This window comes from Mustela putorius, unplaced genomic scaffold, assembly GCF_011764305.1.
Source record: "Mustela putorius furo isolate JIRA1106 unplaced genomic scaffold, ASM1176430v1.1 tig00003853_pilon_pilon_pilon, whole genome shotgun sequence".
NCBI lineage: Eukaryota > Metazoa > Chordata > Mammalia > Carnivora > Mustelidae > Mustela > Mustela putorius.
This window is the reverse complement of record NW_025422005.1, coordinates 13,194,618-13,212,037: the sequence shown is the minus strand read 5'-3', so window position 1 is coordinate 13,212,037 and position 17,420 is coordinate 13,194,618. Positions and strand designations below refer to the sequence as shown.

The window sequence follows — 17,420 nt, the reverse complement described above, 5'->3', positions numbered from 1 at the left end:
TTTTAATGTAATAAAAAAGGCCAGGGTTTGGATTCCAGCCCCATGTGCTAGCCAGCTGAGTGTCTTTGGGTAAGACACGTAACCTCTCTGAGCCTCAGTTTCCTTCTCTGTGAGACATGGATATGTAGCTGGGTAGGGGATTTCTTGGCTGGTGAGGATTGCTGCTGGACAGAAAGACTTCTGCGGACCGTGATGATCATTGGTACAATAGAAGCTTCTTTCTTGTGGCGCTGGCTACAGCCCGGCTCCTGAGCGCCCACGGCCGTACGGGATCATTTAGCAAGGGCAGGAGCAATGGCATTTGCAGGGCACTTTATAGTTTGTGTGAAGGGGAGATGGTGGTCCCTCCCGCCTTCATCTCCCCGGGGTGCAGTGCTCATGCTGGGAACCTGGCGGCTGTCACCCCTGCCTGAAATTATGGTTATGTGTTGACCTGGCTGTCCCCTTCCTGTTGACTGGGAGCTCCCGGAGGGCAGGCAGGGAGGGATTCACGGCAGCACCTTGCTTGCCCAGCCTGGAGACAGGCCCATGGTGGCTGCTGGCATGGTATCTGAGGGCTGGACTGGCACGGGGAGGCCACCGTCTGACCACCTGTCCTTCTTGGCTCTTGCAGGTGGGAGGAGGAGCTCGCCAAACGCATGAACTTGCAGACCATGGTGGACACGCTGCAGGAGGTGAGTGCCCCTGGAGGTCCTGACCACGAGAGGCTTGTGGGAACCGTGTGGCCCAGGGGCACAGTCTTCAAGAGGTGAAGTCGGAGGCCAGTCCCCGCTGAGCCCCTGCACTGTGCCGCCCCTGCTCTCTCAGTCGCTCCTAAGTGGAGCCACGAGGCCTCTTCCTTGTCCCCTGCTTCGGACCTAGGAAGGGCCTGGCATAGTATTGTAGAAAAGCTCAGGGACGGGAATAGGCAAGTCTGTCTAAGTCCCAGCACTGACCCCTGCTTGCTGGGCGATGGTCCTGTGACTCTTTCGGACCCTCACCTCCCCACCTGAGTTCAGGACTGGATGGTCTCTTGAGCTGCCCAATCCCAGCTTGCAAGAACTGACTGGGGGCCGAATGCCTTGTGCCTTGGAGTGGGGGGGGCTCCTGGTGCGAATATTCTCTTGTGGTTCTGGCGTGGGAGCTCTGGGTCTGGGCTCTGCTTCACACCCACCTGCTGGGTGCACTGGGCGGCAAACTTCACCTTCTCCGCCTCTGAATAGCGACCCCATGAGGAGAGAAGAAAAGTTCTTTAAAACGTTTCTAAACATTGCTTTCCAATATTTAAGGCACAGATCTTCTAAGAGATAGAATCAAGTAATGTCAAGACACAGACAGAAAAGGATGAATGTCTGCCCTCCATTTGTTTTGTAACAGAAGTCTTTCTGTTTACAAATATGACATGTTCGCGGTCAAATATTTGGAAAACTCAGAAACGTAGAGAAAAGAATAAAACTCCCTTCCAGTTCTACCCCCCACCTCCCCACATACCCAATTGACAGATTGCCGGGTGACCTGTCTTTTCTGTACAAACACACGTGTATTCCACGTATTTTTGTTTGGTTAGGTGGGCACGTGTGGCGTTGCCATTTTGGGGGTGGGAGATGGTCAAATATCGGCAATTTCACAGGGACCCACCTCACATTTTAACTTACTGGAATCACTTATTATATTAACTGGTTCTTTTTTTCCCTTAATATCTACTGGGGATTTTTCCATAGGATAAATAGTCCTTGGAGAAGTGTTTTACGCTGAGTGGTACCCTGCCAGTGAACTGGGCTCTGCAGGAAGCCGGGCTGGGGGGAGGTCCTCAGCACCCCTTTGCTGGCAGGCATGTGCCTGGCCCGGTTGGACGGCAGGTGTCCAGCCCTTCCCAGCCCTCAGGGTGCCCGGTCCCCTAAATCACCCTTCCCCATCTCTGTCCTCCCTAGGCGGCGCAGGAGGCCGAAGCCATCCAGGAGGAGATGAACGAGAAGATTGAGCGGCTCAAGGCCGAGCTCGTGGTGTTTAAGGGGCTCATGAGTGACGTAAGTGCCACCGGCAGCCGCCCCGGCATCATGACGCCCCCTCCCCCCAACACCCATCATGCAAAATGCTTCATTCACTCCGAGGCTCCAGAGCTCGGCTTCTAGTTAGAGTCCTGGCTGGCTGCGTTTGCCCCGTGAGGATGACGGATGCATCGGAGACCAGCCCCCCCCCACTTCCGCTTCCCTTGGTCTGAGTAGAGATGCATTAATCAATCTGCTGCTTAACCCATCCCGCCCTCCCCCGGGCTCCTCTGACGGTCTGTGTGTTTGCTCCCACTGGTCCCGGCTCACCACGCTGAGGGCAGGGGGTGGCCGTGGCCTCGATGTCTGGGCACCGTGGAGGCCCCCGGGTCTGGTCTGTGTCAGCTGTGGGGGCTCCCCCGGCCTGCGGTCTGCAGTAGGGCTGCTTTGTAAAGTTGGGGAACCCCAGCATCAGCATTCTTTTGAAGACTGGAACCTCTCTGAGTGACTGTAGGTGCGGAGGGCTGTTGGCAAAGCCTCCTTCCTGCTGGGGACCCGGGTTTCTGGCCACCTTCAAGCAGTGGCAGCACGTAGGGAGAGCAGCCAGAAAGGAGAAGGAACCCGACGGCGGGTGACTCAGCCTGATGCGGCTTCTGGTCCTGGGGGCTGTGGAGCTGGGTGTGGCTGGCAGAAACCTCTGGCAGGGGGACGGGGGGGGGGGTTGCTGCAGGGGGAGCCCACCTGGCTTCCCCTCGCCGGGCTCCTAAGGGAGCCCCTCGTCTTCGGTGAGGCCCCGCGGTCGACCCTGGGAGGAATCCCGGGGAGAGCGCGCCACCTCGGCACCTTGGCCCCCCTCTGTGTGGGGGGACAGGCAGGGCACACAGGGTGGGAGAGAAGGGAAGTCTTTCAAGAGTGGGAGGTGTCTTTCTCTTCTCCTTGCTCTGACAAAATAAACACTAGCACTGTGTCTGTTGAGGGAACGCCTTCCAGCGCTTAGGGAGGCCGGCAAACATGGTCTCACCTTGTCCCCTCGGAGTCAAAGCCTTTAGCTCCTGTGACCTCTCCACCCCCTCCCCCAACCCGAGCAGCGCTGGCCCCGCCCTCCCTGTCCAGGCTCCCCCTTGGACTTGGAGCTGCGCTCCCCTCTGCCAGCAGGAGCGTGGGAGCGACGCCCCCGGCCCGTGCCCTCCCCTACGCTCGCTCCAGCCCTCGCTCACGGAACCCCCTGCTGTCCTCCCTGCAGCCCATGACAGACCTGGACACAAAGATCCAAGAAAAGGCCATGAAGGTGGACATGGACATCTGTCGCCGGATCGATATCACGGCCAAGCTGTGCGATGTCGCACAGCAGCGGAACTCGGAAGACGTGTCCAAGATCTTCCAGGTGAATAGGGTCACCCTGCTCACCGGCCGCCACTCCCCCCCGCACCCCTGCCACCGCCCCCCTCCCCGCGTGCCCGGCCTCCACCCTGCATGGCCAGGCCCTCCTCCCCTCCAGTTCTGTCCACTCCCCTGCCCCCAGAGCGAGTGTTGGCCCCCGCTCTGGCCTCCCAGGATGACACAGAGTCAGGGACGTGGCGACTCGTAGGCTCGTCGGGCTTAATGCTTCATCCTGTGGCTGAGGAGCCCGTGATGTGACGGGCTCAGGAAGGGACAGGCCCAGCTGGGGCTGGCACTCAGGTCTCCTGACCTTCTGGGGCTTGGTCCACAGGCCTGCGGGGCGCCGTCGCCAAGGTTGAGAGTCCTGGTTGGGCTGTGGGAGCACCGGGCAGATGAGTCTCAGAATTCCCAAGAGGATCTGGTGGCCTCTGATTTGCGTTCCCACCGAAGAATCCCTCAGGGCGTACCCCTAGCCCTCAAGGAGCAAGGCTGTGTCTCGAGAGAGGGCGGTGGGGCAGTTAGTCCTGGTGGGCTGTCCTCTAGGGAGGGCCTGGGGGCTAGTCCAGCGGCCCGAAGGGCACGTGTCATTCTCCAAAGGCTGCTTCTTGAATTCTGGGTTGTGGTTTGGCTTTTGCTTGAACCCAGGGCAGACCAGTGTGTTGTCGCTTTAAGTGTGTGACTTTGGGTGTAGCGTGAGCGATCTGGGCTCGTCCACCTCCGTGCCTTCTTGCCGCCCCTCTGCTGGGAAGCAGGGGTGACCATTCCAGGCTTTGTTTGGTGTGCTTGTGTCTTGTCTGCTTGGAATGGAGGAAGCTTGGGGACCCTCGGGCTGCCTGCCCTTTGCCTTTGCATGTGGGCAGGAGGGCTCTGAAAGCGTGGAGCCCTCCGGGCCTCTGTGAGGGGTTCCCTGTCTCTCTGGCTGGCGCTGAGACATCCCCGGGGACTCTGTGCCCCGGGTCTGGCCCACTCCTCTCCCCAGATTGTGGGGCTGCCGCTCTGGTGAAGGGCCGAGCTGAGCCAGCCCGCCCACCGGGGGGGGGGGGGGGAAGGGTCCAGGCTGTCTGTCCTTCCTGCATGTGTCCCGCCTCACGCTTCCTGCTAATGCCACCTGCTTCTTAGAGGAGCTCTGCATCTTTGCCAGCAGTGGCTGCCCCGGCCACGCTCCATCCATCCCTGTGGGATGCCGACTCCTTTCCCAGCCTCCCCTCCCTCCCAGCAGAGCCTCCCACTTAACCTGCATCTCTTCCTTCCCCTGCCAGGTGGTCCCCAAAAAGAAAGAGCGTAAGGTGGCTTCGGATGACGATATCTCCGAGCAGGACGGGGAGGTGAACCGGTTCTCGGATGACGAGGTCGGCTCCATGAACATCACAGATGAGATGAAACGCATGTTCAACCAGCTGTGAGTATCTCTGCAGCCCCAGCCCCCCAGGGCTCCACTCCACTCCACCAGCTTGCCCACTGGTGGCTTGCTCTGGCAGTGCTTTGACTGGCCAGCATGGGGTTCTGAAAGAATTTGGATTTATCCTCAATGGTCATAATTGGGGGACTTTCACATTTTCAGAAGAGGCTTAATGGTAGTGCTGGGTCCTGTTGGCTCGAGCCTTACTCTCCCACTGGTTGTCCCCGAGGTGGGATCGCTGGGTCGACCCCCGTACCAGGGCCCACCAGGCGGGCTGAGGCCGGCTCCGGACATGCACCAAACGTCCTCGGTCTGTCCAGTCTGTGTTCTCCATCCAGACCCACCTTTGACGCTAATCCACAAGGTCCCCTGACTTGGGCTGCGGGAGGAAAGAGGAGGGTGCACCTGCGGGCATTAGGGGCTTGTCTGAGGGCCTGGACTTGGTGGGTTGGGCTGGGACAGGGTCTCTGGGGCCTACATTTATTTCCTCCTGCCCCTCCGACTGCTCTTACCTGTTCCCTGTCTGCAGCCCCTTGTGGTTGGGCCCCTGGGCCCTGAGAACTCATACTTTCCCTGCCCTAGGACTCTGGGTTTCCAACAGCAGAGCTACGATTGAGCCCTGGGCTCTAAGGAGCCGTCACAAAACCCCACAGAACCCCTCCCTAGGAGCTCCTGTTTTTTAGGCAGTTGCCTCTGACCTCATGCTTGGTTCAGAAGCCAGGTCTTGGGTCTCCCTCCTGCTTCCTGCAGAGCCATGGGGCTGGCTTAGCATGACAGAGTCCAAAGGCCACTCAGCCCAGCCCCTTCACATTCCAATGGGGAAAGTCAAGTTCAGAGGGGCGTGCCAGGAGTTGGAATAGAGCTGGGCCCCTGACCCACGGTGGAGTCCTCTGTCCCCAGCTAGCTGTCTTTGCTCTCGGAAGAGAGTCCCCCTCGGCCCTATCGGCAACCATACTCCCTGGCCTGGTCTCTTTGCCGCTGAGCCAGGTGACTTAGGGAGGCAGGAGTCTGACCAGGGCTGGGGTGGGTTTGTGTGACACTTCCTGGTACTTGTCATTCCCTGGGAACAGAACTAAGGTGACGCTGTGTCTTGCGGGCTTGCTGTTAGAGTGTCACAAAGAGACTCCCGGACTCCTGATTCTGTCTTCTGACATCCTGTCCAAATGTCATATTCTCAATCTTTTGGTGATGACAGGGCCTTTGGAAGGGAGCCCTTGGTGGGATCCAGGTTTTCTAAACATGGTAGCGGGCATTGGGCATTCCTGAGCCTGAGGCAGAATTGACCAGCCCACACACCCAGGCTGGGTTCATTCGGGTGAATTAAAGGGCTTCACTGAAGAAATGGTCCCCATGTGCAGAAAATCCCCAAGGGATAGTTAGGCTGCCTGGGAATGGGGTGGGCTGAAAGGGACAGTCGCAAGAGCTGGGTCTGGGGCCTCCACCAACTGGGCTACTGCTGTACAGAGGAGGTCTGATGCAAAGTCGGGGTGCCTGGGGTTGACTGGCCTGAATTGGGTTCAGTATCCAATGGGATTTATTGGGTTGTGACATGGCCTGGGTTAAACTATATATAATAATAATAATAATAATAAAAAATATACATTCTATATATATCCTCTGATTGCCCCTCCACCCCTGAAGGGCTGGCCAAGGCCATGCTGACCCCTGCCGCCCCACCCCCCCTCAGGGTGCTGGCCCCACCCCCAGCATCTCCATCGGCTACTGGCCAGGCTGAGACCCAAGCCAGAGGCTGCCCCTGGCCAGTTCCACTGAAGTCTTTGAATAATGTGCCCCGTGTCAGGGCTGTTTTGTTTTGATCAAAATCTGTTGCTTCGGCTTCAGACCAAGGAGAAGGGGAGGAATTCACTACTCTCCCTGCACCATGGCCAGCTCCTCAGCCCCGCCCTCCCCATCTCGCGACCCCTTTCTCTGGCCTGTCTTCCTGTCCTTTCTGGCTCCTCATTCCTCAGCTGGGGTTTCCTTCAGATCCCAGACGCTAGAAAGGAAATGAAGTCAGCGGTCGAGTATGTGTTGCGGAGACGGTGGACCCCAGGGGCTAATCTGGAACGAGTCCAGGCCAGCAGCGCCTTCCTCAGCAGCCCTGGCCCGGCTCTGGTCCCCGGGCTCACGGAGCCACCTACAGGCTCCAGCAGAAACTGCTTTTCGGTGGGGGACCAGCCTCCAGGAGGTGCTCTAGGCAGCTTTTATTTATTTTTATTATTTTTTTATTTTATTTTTTAAAAGATACAGAGAGAGAGATCACAAGTAGGCAGAGGCAGGCAGGGGAGGGGGGAAGCATGCTCCCCGCTGAGCAGAGAGCCCGGTATGGGGTTCGATCCCAGGACCCTGAGATCATGACTCGAGCCTAAGGCAGAGGCTTAACCTACTGAGCCACCCAGGCGCCCCTCTAGGCAGCTTTTAACCAGAAATTTTTCTTGGGCCCTGCCCCGTGGCCCCCAAGCCTGATCCATCATGGGAAGGAAGGGAGCAGTGGCCTGGAGCATTGGGGTGGGGAGACATCGGCTGAGAGCCCTGGGACCCCCATTCTCCTCTGTGGCTGATTCGATCGATCAAATGATTTAAGTAAGCCCTGCAGACATCACCCATCTCATCCGATCGAGTTTTCCCTTCAGCTGGGGGAAGAAGGGCAGAAAACCCTCCATCCCAGGCAAGCCCGTATGGTCCGTTACCCTGCTTCCAGTTCCAGTGAATCGGGAAGCCCCGAAGTTACTCAGGCTTTGAATCCAGGCCCGATTTCCATCATGCATTGGTCCAGAAGTCCACCTAATCCTTGCAGCCTTCAGTTTCCTCATCTGTAAAATGGGTCCAAGAATCATGCTTGTCTCATAGGCATGTTGGGAGGAGGGAACAAAGCGCAGTGTAACATATGCTTGGCGGCCGGTCCCACACCCAGCACATAATGGGTGCTTGGTGTGTCCTACTCAGGGGAGAAAAGGCGGTAGGAGATGTCTGGTTTTCCACCCCAGTTTCTGTGACAGGCTAGCAGTGTGACATTGGACAAGTGGGTTATTCTTCTGAGCTGCAATTTCCTCATCTGTAAAATGGGCATATTATCAACCTGAGTTACGGAGAAGGCTATAGAAATCGCCTCTTAGAAAGTAGGGGCTCCAGAAATGAGCTGGAATGAAACTGTGAATGAAACTGTCACCGGATTGGATTTGGGGGGAAGATATCTTTAGTCTTCGCTGATTAAAGACTGGCATCTTTACAAAGAGACATTTTAAATGGTATAAGTAATATAGCAATGCTTTTTTGTGTTTTAAAAGGGCTGACCAGCCCCCCACCCCAACCCCTGCTGGATAGGGCATGTGTCCTCTTTGGCTGGCACCCCTATCTGTGTGGGACGGCCCCCCGGCATGAGCGTACCCATCGGGGCGGCGCCCTTTCTTCCCCGGTCCTGGCCTCTGCAGCCGGGCTCCTGGTCAGCGGTGCCCTCTGCTGTGATCCCACAGACGGGAGACCTTTGACTTTGACGATGACTGTGACAGCCTGACGTGGGAAGAGAACGAAGACACGCTGCTGCTCTGGGAAGACTTCACCAACTGCAACCCAAGCATCGACCTGCAAGGCGAGGTGAGCCCCCAGCCCGGCTGCTCAGACGCCGGCCAGCCCGCCCCGTCCCCACTCGTTCCGGCAGCCTGCGCCACCCGACTCATTGGTCCCCTTTGTTCTGTGTCCCCAGCAAGAGGAAAATTTGGGCAACTTGATCCACGAGACAGAATCCTTCTTCAAGACGAGAGACAAGGAGTACCAGGAAACGATTGGCCAGATCGAGGTGAGGGCTCGGGCTCTCGAGCCCCTGGTGAGGTTCCTGGGATGTGAGGTCTTGATGGCAGTCGAGGGGGATGGGGGGGCGGGGCTGGTAGGGTGGTGTGCGCACAAGTTCACAAGTTGGAGGCCTGTGTTTCCCTGCGGGTCCTACCCCTCCTAGGGCCTCAGTTTTCCCTGGTATAAGATAGCACCCATGGGGGTGGTGATCCGTGTCTGTCCCAGAGAGTTTTTTATGTTATGCAACAGAGAGGGTGATCCCAAACAACGAGAGAAGACGTTTGAGTGACATCAAGGGACGCTAGGCTCTCAGGAAGCCTCGCTAGTACTCATAGGCCCTTGTACGTGCCTAGGGGTGGTTGGTGTCTCCGGCCTGCCCAGTGGGTACTGTACCCTGTTAGAGCAGCAGAGGAGAGGAGACTGACTGAGACCCTGGCTGGCCCAGGGTCTCCTGTCGGGAAGCACCCTGCAGGCTGGCTGTCTGCACCGTGGAGCCTGTGCTTGGCCACATCTTTCAGTGAGAGTGACTGCTGGAGAGGGAGAAGGCCAAGCCTTCCCTGGGGGCTCTGTCATTGGTAGAGGAGAAGGGTCAGAAACACAACGGAGACCTGAGAACTGTCCTAAGCAAGTCTGTATAAAGCAGGGCAGGAAGCTGGGCGAGGTGGAGTTGGGGGACCCCATGCAGGCTGCCCCTCGAGTCACTAAGCAGCTGTTCCCTGTTCCCTGCAAGCAGTTCTGAGGCTGGGGTCCAGCCTGGGGAGAGTGCAGGGTGTGGTGTGGTGTCCCAGGGTGGCCTCAGAGCCACCAAGGATGTGAGGAAGAAGTGGCTGAGGGTTCCTGAGTGTGGGGGACTTGGCCTCACCTTTCTCCTGCTTTGTGGCCTTTCAGCTGGAGCTGGCCACGGCCAAGAGCGACATGAACCGGCACTTGCACGAGTACATGGAGATGTGCAGCATGAAACGCGGGCTGGACGTGCAGATGGAGACCTGCCGCCGGCTCATCAAAGGCTCTGCGGACAGGTGCCTGGCCCCTTCTCCCTGCGGGTGCAGTGGCGGCGTCCTTGGCGGGGATTTGTGGGGCTGCATCTTATCGCCTGGTCCATTTTGTCTGCCCAGCCCATCCATCCATCCATTCACACATCCAGTATTAGCCACCTGCTGTGTGAGGAAGGACTTGGGCATCTGATCCCGCGCACCTCCCGCAGCAGCCCTGCCCCTACTGACTCAGCAGCTTGTCATTTCCAAGGCCTGCTCTGTGCCAGGCCTCGGGGACAGTGATGAACAGAACAGCTGCAACCCCCGCCCTCTTGGGGCTCATGCCCCACCTTCTGCCCAGTCGCCAGGTAGAAGAGGGACACAGGGCACTTCTCAGCATCACTGCTGATGGGGCTCCTGGTGTCCGTGGGAAGCAATTTCCCTTCCTTTCCTGTCCTCCCACCAAGGGCCACTGGGTCTGTCCCCAGGACACTGACATGCCTCAGGCCCCTTGTGTTTGCCAGGGAATGCCAAAACAAAGACACAGCTCTTGCCTTCAAGGAACACAGCCTTTTAGGGGAAACAGATACGCCAGTAATAACATGAGATGGTACATGAGAGATGCTGGGCAGGAAGCACAGATGTGTTCATTGTACTCGTTCTTATTATTATGACCGTCATTCAGGTTATAAAAGAGGGAGGGGCAGCTCAGTGGGGGAAGGGGCTGGGCTCAGGATGTCATACCTTTAGCTCATTGTTGTCCCTGGAATCCACGGTCATCACCTCCGTCACCTCCATGTTCTGATGGAGGAACAGGTTAAACAGCTTGCTCCTGGCCCCCCCTGCTCATCCAGGATAGGGCCAGGATCCGGACCCATGTGGCCTCCTGCGAGTTAATTAGGGTTTACTGAGCACCTACTGTGTGCCTGGACCTGTGTTAGGTGGTTAGAGAGTAGGACCAGAGCTCGATCCATGGTTCCTGCTCCCAGGGAAACTGTCCGTGCCCAGAGCACTTAGAGGCCATGCAGGGGAACCTGAGAGGTCTGGAGGGCCACAATCAACTCCGTGAGCTTAGAAGATTCTAAGGAGAGCAGAGTGAAGGCGGGGTCTCAGGGCGGGATCACCAATGATTAGATTTTATGCAAGGGGCAGCTCAGTCCTTCCTGCCCCTTGGATCCCTTCAGGAGTCCCCAGGCTGCCCTCTGCATGACCCCTGTTCTCTTGTGCCTTCCAGGAATTCACCATCTCCCAGCTCCGTGGCCAGCAGTGACTCAGGAAGTACAGACGAGATCCAGGATGAGTTTGAGCGGGAGGCGGATGTGGAACCCATGGTCAGCTGATGACGGAGGCCCCCTGCGCCTGCTGGTCTTGGTGATGGCGCCTCTGCCCCTCTCCCCATGGGGCCAGGAAGGCTTCTTGGAGTGGGGCTCCAGTCCTCACCACACAGACTCCCCCTGCCCTCCCTTCTCTGGAGGCCCCGGGGGACCGCTGCTTCCTTCCTTCAACCCACCACCAACCAGTGCCCCGCCTCCATCCACCCACCCAAGGAATGGTGCTGTCAATTTCTATTGTTCTCCACGTTACAAATGCAGACTTCTGTCCGGACGATGCAGTGTTAACTGTGCCTTTTCCCTTAAGCTGAGCCACTTTGAGCTCCAAAGAATTCTTCCTAGCAGGTGTTTTTATACAAAACTCTAAGGTGGGGACAGGGGGGCCCCTGGCCTGATCTAATGTGGATTTCTCCCCTCCCACCTGCTTCTCTGATTGGCCCTGAGCTCTGCCCCCCCCCCCTCCTCTGCCTGACCTGAGTTGGCCTAGGGGTGGTCCACTTCCCCATCCGTAGGAAGGAGCTGTTTGCCTCTGCAACCTTTCCAGGCCTGGGTGGGGGTTTTTACTTACTGACAAGAGAGAAAAGAGAGGAGGAGGGAGAGCAGACAAAATTTTATTTTCTTTCTGGATCGAGTGGCGCAGCGGAGGGACAAGGCACTGTGCGGGAAAGTGGAGTCTCACTGTGTTTAAACTACTATGCAAAAAAAAAAAACAAAACAAAACAAAACAAAACAAAAAGCAGCTTGCCTTATATCATTGTGGAAGGTAGGCCGTTGCCCAGACTCCTGGTTTTCCGCTGGAGCTGGCAGGGAGGCGGAGGCTAGGGCGATCTGTCTCGCAGCCTCTGAGGGTGAGCACTGACTTGGGAGTAGGGGTTCTGTCAAGGTTGGTAGTGAGGTCGGGGCCGGGGGGCCGGGGGCCGGGGAGGGCTGCAGGGCCATCGGCCCACCTGACTGCTTGCTTTCTTGGGACCTTTGTGGGGGTGGGAGGGGTCTTTTATTGCCCTGATGACTTGATGTTTCTCTCTCCCTTCCCAGCCAGTGATAAGGGGCTACAGATTTGTAATTTCTCTGTGAGAAAGCCTGGAGGGGGTGAGGCCTGGTATCCAGCCCTCCGCCGTGGGGCTGGGCTGGCCCCGCCTGCGGCTGTCTTGCTTGGTTCTCTACCGCCCCTAGTCGCGGGCTGTTCGGCCACTGGCGGGCACTGGAAAGGGATGGGGGAGAGGCAGCAGGGGCTGCGGGCAGATCGGAGGAGGCAGGAGTGGAGCTGGAGTGTGAGAACCATCCTTTGTTCTGCTCATGGCCATGTGCAAGCCTGTTTCCATCCCTGACTAGATTGACCGACCAGTGTGGGGAGTTAACCTGAGCCAGTATCTCCCCAATGCTTGGGTCAGAAGGCCCCTTGTGGAGGCCACCCGCCAAATCTCAGTGTGGAGCCAGATGAGCAGGTTTTGCCTTTTTTTTTTTTTTTTTTTTAATTTCTTTCTGTACCCACTCCTGGGGGCATGATTGCCGATTTTTGTGTTTTTGTTTTTTTTTTAATTAAAAAAATTTTTTTAATTGGCCCAGGAGCTCCCCCTGGAGGTCCAAGAAGCAAAATGCACCGGAGGCCCAGAACTCCCCACCTACCTCTCTCCTATGGAGGCGGAGGAGGGCCTCTGACTGTAAATCGGGTGGCAGCCCCCTGTCTTTCTTCCTCAGGGTACCAGCGACTGTAAGGGCCTTCTCTCTCTTCCGTTTCTCCACCTGTTTTGCGGTCTTAAAACCATTGTACATAATATTCATATTATATATATATACATATACATATATATATGAGAGAGAGAGCATGTGTGTTAGTGACCATATGTAATTTTTATTTATCAGAACTTGGTGGCCTTTATTGTGAGTTTCTCTCTCTCTCTCTCTCTCTTTTTTTTCTTTTTCTTTTGTGGTTGTCGAGGGAAACTGCTGGTCCCCTGTGGCAGTCTGGCCCAGAGGCTTCCGTTCCCAGCTAGACAGCCCCTGGGTAGGTACGCAGAGGGACAGTGGTTTCAGAGGAGAGACAGCCCCTGGCCCTCCTCCTCACTGACCCTTGTTCTAAAGGTTACAGGGTTCAAACATACCTGATTATTATTGTACTTAGTGTTGCAGTTTTAGTTTTAGTTTTATTTTAACCAAAGTCGGGCGTGGACCTCAGCTGCTGGAAAGATTTTCCGTTTCCGGGAGGAACCCCCCCCCCCACCACCCCCGCATCCCCAGGCCTCCTCTGTCTGGGGCTGAGGGGGGTCATGGAATGACCTGGTTTGGGAAGCAGAGCAGAGGCCAGGCTTGGGTTGCTCCTCAAGGTGGTGGGGAGGGCGACAGAGCTGTCTGTAGTGTTAAGACAAGGCAGCAGTGTAAGTATTCGGGGGTACCGAAGGGGACCGTGGCTGTCGGTATCCAGTGGTGTTATTTATGCTCATGTACATAGGACGTTTGCCTCTGGAACTAGGGTGCCAGGGAGTGTGGGAATGGCAATAGCCAGACATGGACGCTGGCCAGGCAGCTTTTTCCTGCTGGTTTTCCAGAGCTGCTCTGCCCTGGGGAGCTCGGATCTGGGGCAGGTGGACGCGGGGTGTTGGGGGCGGCAAGAATGTGGCTGACCAGCCCGGCTGCCTCTCTCCCCACCAAGTTCTTTTTTGAGTTTGTTGCCAGCGGGCCCTTGCTCGTGCCCCTGCCATGAGCCCACAGCTTGCCAAGAGAGACCCCAACGCGCGCTGGGGCAGCCCCCAGTCTGGTTGGGACGAACTGCTCCGTCCTTTGTAAAGCTGTAAATACTCAAATTTCTATTTCTAAGCCCAGTGTCATATTGACATTGGTATCTTAAAGTTGTTCTCAGATGGGCTCTCCTGTGCCGCCCTCTCTCACTCTCCTATTTTTGGGGGTTTTATAAAAAGAGAGGATTGGGGAGGGACAGGGAGAGTAGCTTCCTTTTGGCTCCCTGGTTGTGGAAGACACACGTGCACGCACGCACATACACACACACATGCTCCTCTGAGACTCCAAATGGGGAAAAAACCCACAAAACATTGGCAAGTAAACACATTTTGTTTTCTTGTAGCAATATATCTTGAGGTCTCTGAAGGGCCAGTCCATCGTGGACTTAGCTCTGACCTTCAGAGAAGCAAACCACGTGGGCTTGGAAGAGGGGAGAGGGTGTGGGGCAGGGGTAATAAGGTGTAACTTAAGCTAAATGTAATCTATTTATAAAGTAAGAGATTCTCATCTATTTTTATGAAAGGAAAGGGTTTTTAAATCTAGGGTAGGCAGTTCTGGTAGCCCGGTGTTCTCCCGTGAACAAGACGCGTGTCACTGCTGGTCTGAATTTGATCAGTGCCCCTCCCGTCTCCTGGGCCTCCCCACCCTCCACCCCTGCATCTGTGAGCAGCTTTAGCAGAGCCTATGTACGTCCCACCTCACCCCCATTTCCCTGTTCCTTGACACACCCTCCAGCTCCTCGGTCCTTGAAAGTCTCGGGGTGGGGGGCACCTGTGGGAGTGGGTGGGCAGCGGGGAATTCAGAATGGAGGTGGGTGGGGAGGAGGGGAGAGGGGGCACCGGGTAGGGGACAAGCTCTGCCTCAGAGGGTGGGCTCTGTTCGGCGACATGGGTCTGGTGTGCCAAGGTCCATTGCCAGGTCAGCTGTATTTGGGAGAGGTTGAGAAGCAGCGGACCGTGGGTGACTATGGGACTGTTGGTTCAGGGGGCGCTCAGTTTCCTTGGGGCCTGGACCCTAGTGAGTCCCGGGTGGTCCGGGAACTGGAGCAGGAATGGAAGGGCTGGGAGTTGCCCACCACCCAGCCCCAGCGGTGCCCACTCTAGGCCGAGGGTCTGGGGCAGGAACCTGGATGCTGGGACTTCCTCAGACCTGGGTTCCACCATCTTGAGAGCCCGAGCAATCCTCCTGACATGGGGAGTCTGGAGGCAGTTGGGTGGGTATGGGTAAAGGCTGATTCTCTCGGAAGGGGAATTTTCTTTGATTGGAGGATTTCCAGGTTCGGGACTGGCCCTGGGCTGTGTATGAGTCTTGGGCAAATCCCTCGCCATTCCCACCGCCGGGCCCTCTAGAGAAATGAGGCAAGGCATCATCCCCACCCCCAGCAAGACCCCTTTGTGGACGTTTTAGCATCTACCTGATTTTTAGCTCCATCCAGGGAAACTTTGTATCCCTCAGTCCTATCCCACCCCACTGTTACTCTTTGTCTGCCAGTTGGGTCTAGTGTCAAGGGGAAAGGGGGGTTTATACTCATTGAAAGACTACTGATCCTACCGGAAACCAACCTGTTTACTGTACTGTTGTAAATATCATGCCCTTTATATCCTGTATATTGGCTTCTTTTAAATAAAGTGAAATGTCTTAGAATTGATGGTGCTTTTTCTTTTCTTTTCTTTTTCTTTTTTTTTTAATTGAGGATAAAATAGTGATGGGCAAAGGGCAAGAGGCCTGAGGGTTGCATAAACACCAAAACAAAGCCATTAGCCAGCTGGTGATAAAATAGGGAAAATTCACATCCCTTGTTATATGGGCACCTCACGGTGAAATCTTTGGAGGGTGATAGAGCAGACTTTATTACCATACACACTTTACAGAAGGGGAAGAGCGAGCCAGAGCGATCGCAGGCCGAGTAACTGGCATCGCCTGGTTTCAGTTGAGGTCCTGCTAATCATAACCCCTACCCCTTTGTTTAACCTCCTTTTATGGTGCCCACGAAGGGCCACCTTCTGGGACTCTAGATTTGACCTTGTCCAGTGTTCTAGTTTCTTCCTATTAATGGCCAAATTTAGGGAGACCCTGCCTCTTGTGAGCTGCCCTGCTCCCCACTAGGGTTTTCTCCAAGGATTCAGAGGGACAGACGCCAATTCCAGTCTTTACCATCTTTAAGACTTGCGCTTAGGGGCACCTGGTTGCTGGGTCCGTTAAGCATCTGCCTTTGGTTTGGGTTATGATCCCAGGGTTTTGGGATCAAGCCCTGTGTCGGGCTCCCTTCTCTGTGGGAGCCTGCTTCTCCCTCTCCCTCTGCCTCCCTCTTTCTGTGTCTCTCATGAATAAATGAATAAAATCTTAAAAAAAAAAAAAAAAAACCTTACGCTTAACAGAGCTTCCTTTTCTCCTCACTCTTTAAATTCCCCAAAGTGTCTTAAAGGGTGTGACTTGGAGAAAGAGGAGTAACATGAAATAATGCGGGCAATACCCCCCCCCCCAACTATAGAAACCGAGTCCCAGGGAAATAAGGTATTTTGCCAATGTCCTAAGGAGGAACCACAGTCAGCAATAGCACTCTCACTCCTCACCAGGTTCTCCATTGCCTTTGGAGAAAATATTAACGGGTAATTCGGAAGAGAGCTCTAAAAGCTTCAACTAATTTAGGAAAAATGGAAATGAATCCTGAAGAGTCAGCCATCAGGAATCCGTTTTTTTTTTTTTTTTTTTAAGTATTTATTTATTTGAGAGACCGAGAGCTGGCACTAGTGGGTAGGTGGGGTAGGGTGGGGTAGGGTGGGGTAGGGCGGGGGGGGGGGGAAGGGCAGAGAGAAAGAGCCTCAAATGGACTGCCGGCTAAGTGCAGAGCCTGATGTGGGGCTCGAGCTCACCACTGTAAGATCAGGATCTGAAATCACAAGTAGGTCGCTTAACCCACTGAGCCACCCAGACATTCCCAGAATCCCAATTTTAAATAAAGTGTTCAAGCAAACAACTTCTCCAAGAGAAAACCAAAAATCTGACTCGGGTTGGGGGTGGGGAGTGGTGGGATGGAGCGCAGGGACAACCAGTTCTGAGTGTTACAGGATTTCTTTTCCTCCAGTGCCCCTGGTTCTTGGTCAGGCCGCTTGGAAGAAGGAAGAGGTAGACCACACAGAGTGGTGGGCAGCAAAGCAATCGTAAAGTTTATTGGATGATAGAGTACAAAGCTCCCAAAGGGCGGGGAGGGGGACCCGATAGGGTGGCCAATTTGGCATTTAAATCTAGGGGCTTTATGGGCTGGTTGGCCGGCTGTTTTACTCTGATCAGCCCTGACCTGCCTTTCTTCTTCATCACGAGGTCAGGGGCTTTGAAGGAAAAGCTAAGCATGGACCGGCTGGGTTTTCTCTCTCACTGATCCTAGTTGGCCAGGAAGCAGGCCGATTTACCTAAGCGCCAGGACCGGAGGTGCAGGGTGGGTGGGTGCCCACCAGGCGGAGGCTGGAGAGGCAGGGTCTGTGGGCTCATCCCAGGGGCTGCTGCCCCCCGGGTGGAGGCACGGGGCTGGCCGCGGTGTGGCCCCACGGGGTCCAAGAGTCTGATGGCCACTCGGCCAACGGGAGACCGAACCGTCAGTCCGGGACGCTCACCACACCTGACTCACCGACCCGCGGTCCTTCCGCGGCTCCTGACACTTGTCCCATTCCGGCTCTCTCATTGGCTCTTTCCGCCACGCCCGGAGAGGGCTACAGGAGGACCGCCCATCCGATTGGCTCACAGTCTTCGGTGTGTCATTCTGATTGGTCAAGGGGGCTCACGCCCCTCCACTCCCCGCCCCCCGCAGGGCGGCTGGGCCATACCATAAAAGACGAGGGGGAAACGT

The 17,420-nt window shown here is 55.9% G+C and overlaps 1 protein-coding gene across 2 annotated transcripts in view; it reads left to right on the top strand.

The window, feature by feature from the left end:
- The window catches only part of IFFO2 (intermediate filament family orphan 2), a 47,257-nt gene extending 32,037 nt beyond the window's left edge, over nucleotides 1–15,220 (top strand). The window contains exons 2-9 of one of the 2 annotated variants that reach the window (XM_013064557.2): nucleotides 614–674; nucleotides 1,911–2,006; nucleotides 3,211–3,351; nucleotides 4,607–4,746; nucleotides 8,220–8,340; nucleotides 8,450–8,542; nucleotides 9,424–9,554; nucleotides 10,744–15,220. In XM_013064557.2, the coding sequence (XP_012920011.2) occupies nucleotides 614–674; nucleotides 1,911–2,006; nucleotides 3,211–3,351; nucleotides 4,607–4,746; nucleotides 8,220–8,340; nucleotides 8,450–8,542; nucleotides 9,424–9,554; nucleotides 10,744–10,849 (889 nt within the window). In that variant the 3' untranslated portion in view covers nucleotides 10,850–15,220. The remainder of the gene's footprint in view (nucleotides 1–613; nucleotides 675–1,910; nucleotides 2,007–3,210; nucleotides 3,352–4,606; nucleotides 4,747–8,219; nucleotides 8,341–8,449; nucleotides 8,543–9,423; nucleotides 9,555–10,743) is intronic. The other variant, XM_045063848.1, reaches the window with a different exon arrangement.
- Nucleotides 15,221–17,420: the final 2,200 nt, after the last annotated feature.